At 31.2% G+C, this 12772-nt stretch overlaps 1 protein-coding gene across 2 annotated transcripts in view; it reads left to right on the forward strand.

The window, feature by feature from the left end:
- The window catches only part of LOC107447253 (uncharacterized), an 83115-nt gene extending 70574 nt beyond the window's left edge, over positions 1–12541 (forward strand). For both annotated transcript variants that reach the window (XM_043056956.3, XM_071179633.2), the window contains exons 5-7: positions 5683–5802; positions 7011–7272; positions 9109–12541. In XM_043056956.3, the coding sequence (XP_042912890.1) occupies positions 5683–5802; positions 7011–7272; positions 9109–11621 (2895 nt within the window). In that variant the 3' untranslated portion in view covers positions 11622–12541. The remainder of the gene's footprint in view (positions 1–5682; positions 5803–7010; positions 7273–9108) is intronic.
- The last annotated feature ends 231 nt before the right edge of the window (positions 12542–12772 follow it).

The following is a 12772-nucleotide window of genomic DNA, read 5'->3' on the forward strand; positions in this document are numbered from 1 at the left end:
CTTCTGTTGTAAGGATTCCTAAAAGATCATACTATGGAAAAGGAATACCGACTTTTGGTTCAGAGAATCACTGAAAGTTCATATGAGTTGAGAATGCATGCGAACTTCTGGTTGTGAGGATTCCTAAAAAATCAAACAGTGGAGGAAGAATACAGACTTCTGGTTCAGAGAATCACTGAAAGATCATATGAGTAGAGATAGCAGGAGGACTTCTGTTGTAAGGATTCCTAAAAGTTCATGAGTATAAATGAAGCGTACAGATTTCTGGCTGTGAGGATTTCAAAAAGATTATATGTATCGAGAAAGTGAGTTAACTCCACCATAGATGAAAACAAGCACATGTAGCTGCAATTGATCAAGAAATCCTTTAGGCTACTAATAAACCTAACCCATATTTGAGTAGCATACAGAGGAAAACAACGAAAATCCTCTTACTGTTAATCCGAAAGTAAAAAAATTCTAACACACAATCAATCTACTAATAGGGTTATTATACGTCAGTTTTGTGATCTTTGCAAGCCGGAAACAAGTCGGTTAGCCATTTCCGTGATTGAAAGTTGAGTCAGCGAGAACTCTATTGATCACGTGCTGTTTTCAAAATAATGCACTTTGAATTTATTACGCGTGTTTTAGTTCATAATACTCTCCTGCTGTCCACCTGGTGGTCGAAGTTGGAACCATTATTAATTGTTCTAGATTTCTTTTTTTTTTCCTTTTGATATAACGCATGTACATTTTATCATCGTGAAATTATCGTTAGGGAATTTATGTAGATCTAAATAAAATAATTTTATTAACTATACCTTGTATATTTTTTTAGTTGTATTTGATCAAAGGGGCAATGGAGGTTAAGGTTCCTCAATTTTGAGATCAATGGCGTGATGATGGCAATGTGGTTAGAATTGCGCATCGACCGCTTTCACAGACAAACTAGTACCTATCGATATGATACCTGGTAAGATTCAAAACACCACTGGGATAGAGCCCCGACTCAAAACAATGACAACTCAGTACTTTAACCATTATGCCATCGCGTCTTGAATTAATATTTAAAAATAATATATTTCATTCATCAACCAAAATTTTAATAATAACTTACGGTTTTACTAATTCGTATATTAATGATTAAACCGTTAACAAAAAAAAAACTTTTTTTCAAATCATATCCATAATTTACTGTCATAAAAATGAATTAAAAGTTGATTTATAATATTGATACCTCAAACTAATATATTCTGTAAGCATGGCTTTTTTCATACTTTTAACGAATTTCATTAAAAAAACCTGTTAGAATTTAACATAAAATTGTGATTAAGCTTACGTTTATAGATTGAGGAAATTCATATTTAAATTTAATACTTTTAATGATTTGGGTCAAATACCATAAAAACAGACTCAAAAAATTCCAATAAAGCTTACGTTTATAGAAATTAATCATAGAAATCTATACTATTGTTTTATGTTTTTAACAATTTAAACACAACACGTCTGAATTTGTTCATAAAACTGTGTATACGTTTATTGTAATAAACTGTAGAAATTCCCACTTTCTTTAAAATTATTTTAATACAGTTCTAAAAATTTTAGTGAATCAATAACTGTTGGAATTTATTCACAAAATTTTAATAAACTTTACGTTAATAGATTTACACAATAGAAATTCATAGACTGCAAAAAAATTCTTTATCAAATTACGGTAGTAAGTTCCGACAGTCAGGGTGTCGGTACTTTTTACCATAAAATCCATTATAACCGGATCATTTTATGGAACCAAAAATCTGATATACCGTAATTTTTACAGGAATAATTACCATAATATCCCCGAATCGCTCTAATTAAACAAATATTACTGTAAAATTACGAAATAAATACTTTACGGTAAAAATGGATATTACGGATAAGGCAACCAAAGTGCCGATACTTTATGCCATGAATTTTATCTGGAATTTTTTACAATGTGCTATAATTTTATACTTTTTAAAAGTTTCACCAAAGCCTGTGAGAATTTATTCACACCTCTCTTATTAAACACGAAAATTCAAGAATAAAATTTGACCTTGGCCTTGAATGAATGTCAATATCAAACTTGTGTTTTTTGATGATAAGATCCCGCATTTATCAGTTCTTGAACTTCAAAGCAACTGTAATGATACGTTTAATAGCGCTCTCTTTATATTTTGTATAGCCTAAAAAATTATTTTCTCAATACTTCTGACATAAAAATAAAAGTCCTAGTCTCAGCATTTTATTGATAGTAACAGTAAGACCTACATCTTATTGTTATCGTGGCTTATCTATATCGTGCCTGTTCGGTGACATTTACGTTTTCAGTATTATCTCAGTTTTAGATCATAATCATTTACTGTTGTAGCTACGAAAAGACTGGTTAAGACAAAAAAATTTGTTGATGACAAAAGTATACTATAGTTTCATAAAAGATCCATCAAATGTTCTAGTACGACCTAAAAAATATTTTAAATACGTTTCATCATTTTTGTTAGATACTGCTTTTAAAATGTGATTTATGATCTGGATGCAATACACATAAATTTGAGACGAATTCTTGAATTATCACGTTGCCTTTTATATTTATTTGAACACTTTTCAGGTTTGTTTGCAGATTGTTTTTTGAAACTTATTAACTAAATAACATAAAATGCATTTTGTTATTGATTATATCTATTTTATAAAATAAATTAATGAAAACAAATTCAAGATTTTATTTTCATGCTTTCGCAATTTTTCAAAATGTGTACCAACTTTTCTTGTTTTTTCTTTTCTTTTAAGAAATGTGTATTTTTTTGTAATTCATTAAAAAGTGTAGTTTAGTTAACTGAAAACAAATGTACCTTAGTTAACTATAAATAACTAATTTAAAAATTATTTGTTAATATAAAAAATTATCTCAATTAAGTTTTAGATATTGTTTGAAAATAATTTAGTTAAATCAGTTTTTCTTAGCTAGTTTAATTATATCACATAAAACTATTGTATAACATTACACTATAAGGTAAAGTACATTTTGCACAAATACTATGTTAAAAATATAGACTTCTAAAGTGTATAATATATGAAATTATGTTTTAATAACATACAATGTTCAGCGTAATATTCAATATTATGTAAAGAACATATTATATTATTTAATATTGGTTTCTTAGTTTTTTGTTAGTAAAAATTTCAATAATTTATTTAGTGTATCAAGATTAAATTTAATTATTAATCAAATACTTATTTTAAAAATAATTGAACATATTTTATATTCAAAAATTAACCATATTTTATATTAAATATCAAAATTTCTTTTGCTGAAAAGGCAGTTTTTTTCTAAAATTATTTTCTTGTGCTATGCTTTATTAGTTTTGTTTAATATAACGGTATTTCATATCATATAAAGAATGTAAAACAATGAAAAACAAAAAGTGCTTTTTAAAAAAATCTTTTTTCTTGAAACCTATTTACCAATATAAGTTTTAAACTGCGTAGCTATAGATATGCAATTTAGCAAACATGCCATATTAGTAAATGCAGTGTTACTATGTTTTTCTTTTGGTAAATAGAGCTTAGCAACAAATTGCTAATTTCATACAGCTATTTTCTGTTACCAAAATTCTAATTTCACCTCAATGCGTATCAGTATCAAAGTTTATTCCATATGTACTTAATATTATAAAATGCTGAAACAGGAATGTACATAATTTTCATTAATTTCAAAAGGCCTTGAAACATTGATAAGCATTCATTTCTGAAAACCTTGAAATACATAAATAAAATTATCAAATTCCAGTCAAATTAAAAACTGCCATCTTGGCCGAAATTGAAACTAATCGATTCCAGGGGTTTCTCATTTTGCTAATCAACTATGAAATTGCAAAATTCAGCAAATTAAACTAATTTTCCTCATCTTGTCTCGGAAATTTCAATTATCATGTAAACACTTTCTCTGCGCAGTTATACTACAAGTGATGATAAATATTGAAGATGAACAACCTGCGGCGATGATTGAGATTCATTTCTTGAATCACTTTATAAGATAAGAGTTCTTACACAAGAGAAAATAAGAAAAAAAATTACAAGAATAAAAATGATGGCTAGTTTGTAGCCTTGATCAAAGAATATTTTCATTACTTATTTGAGAAAAACAATATCTTAGCTTTTAGGCCCTTAATTCGACATCTTCAGGTATTTCGAGTACATATTATATTATATTATATTATATTATATTATATTATATTATATTATATTATATTATATTATATTATATTATATTATATTATATTATATTATATTATATTATATTATATTATATTATATTATATTATATTATATTATATTATATTATATTATATTATATTATATTATATTATATTATATTATATTATATTATATTATATTACATTGATTTTCACGAGTTCTTTAAAAAAACCTATAATTAACTGCCTTTTTAAGAACATTTGATTTAACGCATTACGTACTTCGACTAGTTGTTTCATTGTTTATATTTAAATGTGAATAGTAACTTTATTAAATATATTAAGCTTTAATGAATAGATATTATAAGACAATCTTCATTTCTAATGTTAAAGAAATAAATATTTCCATAATAATTAGATGTATTTTTTTTCTATAACAACTATTAATATGATTTAATGAAATAATGCGTATTTTTTAATTTTGAAAATTTCTTCTTGTGTTTTGATAAATTAATGTAAGTTTATAATTTTAAGATACGTTTTGATTAACTTTCATGAAAGAGTAAGAAATTTAGTACCAGATATTTTTTTTGAAGAATTTTCTCATAAAACGTAATTTAAGATTAATTTTTAACAGAAGAATAGCTCTTTGTAAATTGATCTCTCAATGTTTAAATACACAATCAGGAAGAGAAGGTAAGTTTTGAGTATAACTATTATAGTTCAAATAATTAAAGCGATAAAATTTTAGTTTATAATTAGTTATCGCGTTCAATTTTGGTACAACATCATCAGTGTCAAAGCAAAGAATATATTCCTCTTCTATCTGTAGTCACGCTGATGATAGTACTTGATTATAACGATCTTCGTAGTACACTGTAAAATTTTTTAATTAAATTATGGTAATAAGATGAGCCAATACTGTTTACCGTAAAATTCTCCGAAACAAAAGATAAATGAATATTAAAGTTAAAATTACGTTTCAAAATTTTACGATAAAATGGATATTTGGATGCTTGTTGTTGTTGTAGTTTGATGACGTCACAATAGAGGTGCACAATGGGCTATTGGAGACGGTCTGAGAAACATTCCTGAGGAGGATCTGCAGACCTGCCGTCACAATTTTGATCCTCTGCAGAGGGGATGACACCCCCGCTTCGATAGCCTGACGACCTGCGTGCGAAGTCGAGTGATTTACAGTGAAACAGTTTAGCGAGGACCTACCCGCACACTGACCGCAGCCAGTGATTCTTGACTTCGTTGATCTGCTGGGAGCCGTGTTTTAACGATCAGTCCACTGCGGAAAGATGCTACACTCAAGCCAGTACTTATTCTTGATTTGATCCAGAATTTTTTACAGTGAACTGGAACTATAACATTCATGATTTTCGCTTTATTTAGGTTTAGTTTTACTTTAAGAACTTTGTCTCTAAGTTTATATAAAAATGTTATGTAAAAAAAGCGTTTCTAATGTTCTGCAATGTTTCAGGTTCAAGGAATATGGAGCACTGATTTTATTCCCAAGGGAACCCGGTTCGGTCCCTTGGTTGGCGAGGTGTATAGACAGGACGAAGTCCCACCTGAAGCCAACAGAAAGTTCTTTTGGAGGGTAAGTAAAATCCTGTATCGAAAAGTCTTGAGCTTTAGTCAAAATTAGAAGAAGAAAAAATGATCCGACAGAAATATATTTTCAACAAAAAAAAAAAAAAAATCTACCTTAAATTATATATTTGGCTATATATTTCATTAAATAAAATGGGGAGACACTCCCACTGACAGTTTCTGAGAAATTGATTGATAGATTTATTTGAACGAGCTGCTAGCTTGAAAAACCAAAATTGGTATCGACAACACTGTGTCTCTTAAAAAAATAAATCACGAATTTCCGGAAAACGTTATAGCACATTATTTTATGCTCTATAAGCTTTCAAAAAAAGCAAAACAAGGGAAATGCAATTTAATAAGAAAAGGGCAGCGATATGACATCTTCAGAAAAATACTTGTTTACAATTAAAAATCACTAACTTCCGAATTTAAATAATTATACTAAAATTTAAAATTTTATGAATCCCTCTTAAAACTCAGAGTACGCATTTAGTGTTTATCTCATCAGTGTCAGTACTCATCGATAGTGGATGGAAACGAAGCATCTGCTCAAGCGAGCTGTACAGGGAATGATTTCTGTTGAGACAACTACTGAAATGAGAATCCTTTAACATGCCCAATCCTTTAACATGTGCCGGCTGAATACGACAGATGATCACTCTTCAATCGAACTTATACACCTAGTCTGTCATAACCTGCGCCATCTATTGGCACTTAAATGAGTAATTTTCGAACGCAAATTCTATAACTAGGCGAAAAAATTGCTTATTTTGGTCTTCTCCATCCCCTTTACAATTTTGCCAGATATTTTTAGAACATGTTGTATTTTCGAGAACTGGATATTTTTTTTAAAAACATCTATAAAAAAAGTAAAATTCTTCTCATATGTGTTTGAAACATAATTAATTTTCACCGTTTGACCTTCTTTATTAAAAAAAATAAAAGAAAATATCAGTAAAAACTCAATAGCTTCATCATTTACTTTAAATTTGAATTTAATGAAAAAATTTTAAACCATCCGATATACCTTAAAAATTTCGTCCTGAAAAAATTCATGCTGAGTACCTTAAAAATTTCGAAGAAAAATAAATAAAATTAAAAATATTTTTAGGTAAAAATATTTTTGGATCTTTCGATTTATGTCTTTACTTTCCGTGGTTTTGTACTTGTTGAAACTTCACAAACTGTAGAAGAATTTTCTTGTATATTTAGGTCTACAACTCGCTCGATTCCCCGGACGATTACTTCTACATTGATTGCTTGGATGTTCGAAAATCGAACTGGATGAGGTACGTCAACCCAGCCTATTCAACTGAAGCACAGACTCTTGTGGCTTGCCAAGTGAACCGTCAATTATACTTCTATACTTGCCGATCTGTACTTCCCAATGAAGAACTCACTGTTTGGTACTGCAAAGAATTCGCTCAACGATTGGGATATCCTCTGACTGGAGAACTGATGCTTGAAAGGATAAGTAAGTACATCATTTTCCATTTTTATTGCATACCTTCAATAAGTACTAAATTGGAAAAATTCTCCGATTTCTAATTGAAAGTGAATAATCATCTCTAATTTCAAATCTCATTTTTAGCTTCCTTTCCTAAGCCTATTTTTTAATTCTAGCTTTGTCCAGGCTCTCAAATGTAGAATTTTGTTTTCGTTGTAAACTTAGTGATCAGGTCAACTTTAAATATTAAAGTATTAAAGTATAAAACAGCCAGCTCAAATAAACCTTGTTTCAGCTATTTATCTTAAAATCTAAAATAAACCTAGAAAAAGTGAATTTATCCTCGAGAACGTTTTCTGCTCTTGATTTGCTTGTGATTATTCATCCTCCTTTTCAGAAGGTTTTTCTAGCCTTATCTTGTAAAGGCAGATTCAATTTCGATATAAATTGGTTGTTTGTTAACATAAAATGGGCTTAATATGAAACTCATAGCTAGTGAACTAGCATAGTTAAATTTAACATTGTTTCAAGCTTTCGCTGTTTATATGCTAATCATTTATAAACCAGGTTAGGCTTTGTAATAAATGTTGTTGCTGACAGTGAAATCAACTTTACTTTGCTATCTGGGAATGTTTTCAATTAATTTTGAAAGCTTTTCAATAATAATAAATTTTTCAGACACTTGTTTTCAATAAGGAATCACTTTTCAATAAATTTCTGAAGGTTTCAAAATTTTCAAAAAACGAGTTTATTTGTTAACCGTAAGGAAAATAGAAAAATTATTAACTGTCCCAAATATATAAAATAGCGATAGCAAAAAATATTAAGGAATGAAGAAACGTTCCTAGAAAACAATTTCAATTAACTTATTTAGTCCGGATTCGATTAAGAAAACGAAAAGTGCATATCGGAAGAACTCAACGATTCAGTTCATGATCTTAGTTCCTCGTAAATAACTTTAACTTTGAGCAAATGGAAATAGTATTATTTGCCCATTCGATAATCTGCCCCTGTATGCATTGAGTAGAAATAACAAAAAAAAGGAAATTAAAAGTAAAGTTTCTACTTTACTTCTAAAAGGTTTTTTCAAGATTTTTTAAAGGTTTTTTCAACCGGGAACAAAAATTCAGTTTGATTGGTGAGTTTCGTTTCTATTACAGTTTTGCTAAGTTATAAAAATATTTTTCTCATTAGCTGGTATGCTTTCATTCTAATGAATGCTTGTTAGCGCAATATTAATATAATTACTTACATTGTATCAAAGCTAGTATCAATGCTAGTTGATACTTTATTGATATTAATGATAGTTCATACTAGTAGATACTTCCTTTTGCATTAATGCTACTTTTTACTAACTTATACTTCTATTCACATTAATGGTACTTCATACTTGCTGATACTTCCATTCACATTAATGGTACTTCATACTTGTTGAGACTTCCATTCACATTAATGCAACTTCATACTAGTTGAGACTTCCATTCACATCAATGCTACTTCATACTGATTGAGACTTCTATTAACATTAATGTGTTCATGCGTGTTGATACTTCCATTTACATTAATGCTACTTCATACTAGTTGAGACTTTCGTTTTGTGATAATCTATTCAAACCTATTCTAAATCTATGGTAATCTATTCTAAATTTGATACGGATGGAAAATGTATTATATTGAATTATATTATATTGAATTCTCATATTATATAGAATTATTATATGATATTGAGATTTTAAATTTGTTGTTTTCTATTCTATTGTTATTCCAATTGATAAAAAGAACAATTCTAATAAAAAGTAAAATTTAAAAGCGTTTTTTTTTATTTCGAATGAAAATTTGATTATTATATTTTTTTTAATTCAGGGAATCAATTAACAGTCGACACATCAGCACCTGGTATTCAAGAAATGGAAAAAGGAGAAGATGGAGTCAAGCTAAGCTTATCGGAACTGCCAACACTTCTGCGCTATTACAGACACAACGCAGAGGCAACTGAAAAAGATCGAGTAGATGAAGGTTATCACAGCAACGGGTCACAGGATGATCCTCTAACACCACCTGAAGGAGGCGAAAATGCCCAGGACGATCCTCTGACTCCACCTGAGGGAGTTACCAATGGCTCACAAGAGGAACCATTTGTCCCATCTGAGGGTTGTGGCAATTTACCCCAAGACGATCTTCCAATGGCAACTGAAGATTGCTTATCTGATGCAGAGTGTGCGTTGGACTTCAGTACGAAAGAAAAACCAAAACCTTCGAATGAAATGCAGGTAACGAGCAGACAAACTCATGAAGAGGATCTTGTGGAAGATCAGACTGAATGTACGTACAGAAAATTTCGCGATGCTAAATTCAAAATGTTTAAAGCACTCAATTACCGGAGCAGCCAAAATAGAAAAAACGATGTTCCTCACACAAATGGTGAAAATGCTCCGACGCAGCTTTCCAATCAGACACTTCCAGAAAAGGAAGCAGAATCTGTTCAGAAGCCTGTAATCGTTATTCCAACTCCCCATCGTCAAGATTCTGCTTCCCAACAGCGAGAAATCCCACCACCTGATGAGAAACAAACTCAGGAGCCCGTTTCTAATTCCCTGCTACATGATGTTTTATCAAAGCGTGGGTTTTCCGCATTCGTAGCGTACGAAAGCAGCTCAGCAAAATCATTTAGATCTGTCATACCTAACAGTCTGCCACTTTCACCACCTAGTTTACCAGCTCACGATGGCATTCCGCCTCCTGGCATATTAGAGAACTTACTTTTGCGCCAGAAAGCGGAAGTGGCAAGATCATCCATAACTGAAGGATCTACTCATATTCCATACCCTCGTCCTCCGCTTTTAACAGAACCAGTTCGAGTTATTGTCTCAAATGAGGTATCGTCACGATCGGAACAACAAATCAGTAGTACACTCCAATCACCCCCTCGTCCAGAACAATCAGTGACATCCTATTCGCCTAAAAAACCTCCCCTTCTACAATATGGCAACTCAAGCCCCCATAGCCCTGATTCGACTGATCATAATTCTGTTTCTGTAAACAGGCATAGTCCTCCTTATCCTTTGCCTGGACCTCCCGCAAATTACGTGTACAGCATGCCACCGATGTTCTCCTCCGCTCATTTTAATATGTATGCCTATTCTCTAACTTCAGAAGGACAGGCCAATGGTTTCGGACCTAAATCTTCAGAATATGCACAAAATCATCAACATAATCAGGCACAATATTATGGTAGAATGCCACTTAAACCGAAATCACCTTATGGTAATAACTTATTAACACCCAGTCATAATAATAGTTTACAGAACTCTCCCCAATCCCCACCCGAAGGAGCATCCTTGATTATGAGCAATTATCAGCAAATGAGAGATCAAGATAATGTCAGTCCAGCGGACTCGTCGAGATCTCATTCTAGCCAGCGGGGATATAGATCACTCCCATATCCATTGAAGAAAAAAGACGGCAAAATGCACTATGAATGCAATATATGTATGAAAACTTTTGGCCAGTTGTCGAATCTCAAGGTACATTTAAGAACGCATTCAGGGGAGAGACCTTTTAAATGCAATGTTTGCACCAAGAGTTTCACGCAACTGGCACATCTTCAAAAGCATCATCTTGTGCACACGGGAGAAAAGCCACACGAGTGCAAGGTTTGCAAGAAACGCTTCAGCAGCACCAGCAATCTAAAAACTCATTTACGTCTTCACAATGGTCAGAAACCATACGCTTGTGATTTATGCCCTGCCAAGTTCACCCAATTCGTACATTTGAAATTGCACAAACGTCTTCACACGAACGAAAGGCCGTTCACTTGTCAGACTTGCAAAAAGAAGTATATCAGTGCGTCTGGTTTAAGAACGCATTGGAAAACTACTTCTTGCAGACCGAACTCTGTGCCTCTGGAAGGCATGGACAAGATATACGATTACATGTCAGGTGAAGATTACAGTAACATAGATAGCAACGAAGAATTGCTGGAGATTATCGATGCTGGTGAGGAAGACAGTCAGCCAGCATCGTCAGGCCGGTCACATTCTGTAAGCCCACCTCCAGTTCTACCACCTATGACTGTTAGACCACCTTCAACAGTCCTTCCCCGCACTGTAGTTCTACCACCCATGGCAGGATCACCACCTTCATCGGTCGGATGGCCGACATCAGCAGGATGGCAACGATCGGGAAATCAGCAATCATCGGTAGGCCGTCCACCATCAACGAGCCGACCGCTATCAGCAGAACGACCACCATCACCTGACGGTTCAGGTCGTCCACCATCAGCAGGACGACCAAATCGACCACCCTCAGCTGGTTGTCTTTCTAGAATGACCCTTCATATTCCTCGATCGAATGCTGAATGTATTATGGCAAATTGAAAAATTGGAGAAAAAAAATCAATTAATTTATTTCTTTGGGAAAAGCAGGACTTTTTCCTCTCAACTCATCCAGTGATATGAATGCGTAGTTTTTATAGCTGTTATTTGTTGTTATAATTCATTATATGTGTTTGTGTTTTATGTGTACAGAAAAGTATTTTTCATTATTTATTGACTTTAATGACTGACTGGAATTTCTCTAACCCCTGACTTTCATTATTTATAATTTCAACAATTTTTTTTTTCGTTAAACATTTGAGAAAATGTTTGTCTTTTGGTTTTTTTAAGTCATGACTTAAGGATTTTTGTTTTAATCTCCATTTAAAGAAAGTGAAGGAAATTCCTACGAATCATATTAATTAAAAATAAATTGGTTGACAAGTACGAAATGAAAAATATTTTTCAAATATTCTGAAACTTTTCAATTCATTCATTTGGCGAATATTTAAGAGCATTTTGAAGCCTGAAAGTATATTGTGAATTTATTAAAATATAACCCCTTTTTCGATTAATAATATGAATAAAAAATATAATTCTTGAATAATTTTCATTCATTTTATTTAAAACAAAATTTAAATTAATTAAAATTATGAATACTTTTTGTCCCTTAAAAATTACAGTCATTGTTTAAAAATTTCTTAATATTTGCTGAGCTATTTAAAAAGTTTAACGTCTAAATTTTACATACGCAAAATATTTAATTGCTTGATGGAGAAAATTTCAATATTTTTCTTGTTTTAGAATAGTTTTAGAACATACTAACACTGAAATTTTTTCATAATTATTTTTTGTTTATAGTCTATTATAAAAGTTAGTTCACACCTGCCTTTCATAACATCCTTTGCTCTTGATACGTTTTCTCAAGAAAATTTTATCTTTCGAATATATTAGAAATCTTCTTCAAAGCCCTTTTACCAAAATAAGTAAATAAATGAATAGGAAAGTCACAATTTGAGTGTCTTAAACAGGAATCAAAGGTTTAATATTAAATAATCTTTTAATTAATTATAAAATTTACAACATCGTTGAAAAGAAATGCCAGGACTTCAACGTTGAAAAGAATTGCGAATTAAACTTTTCATAAAATCGCCAATTTGGCTTGATTTTTCTTCTTAGTTGAAAATTAACACATTTAATGAACAATTCTCAAT

Source organism: Parasteatoda tepidariorum, chromosome 1, assembly GCF_982258835.1.
Source record: "Parasteatoda tepidariorum strain Cologne lab strain chromosome 1, Ptep-v5.0, whole genome shotgun sequence".
Taxonomy (NCBI): domain Eukaryota; kingdom Metazoa; phylum Arthropoda; class Arachnida; order Araneae; family Theridiidae; genus Parasteatoda; species Parasteatoda tepidariorum.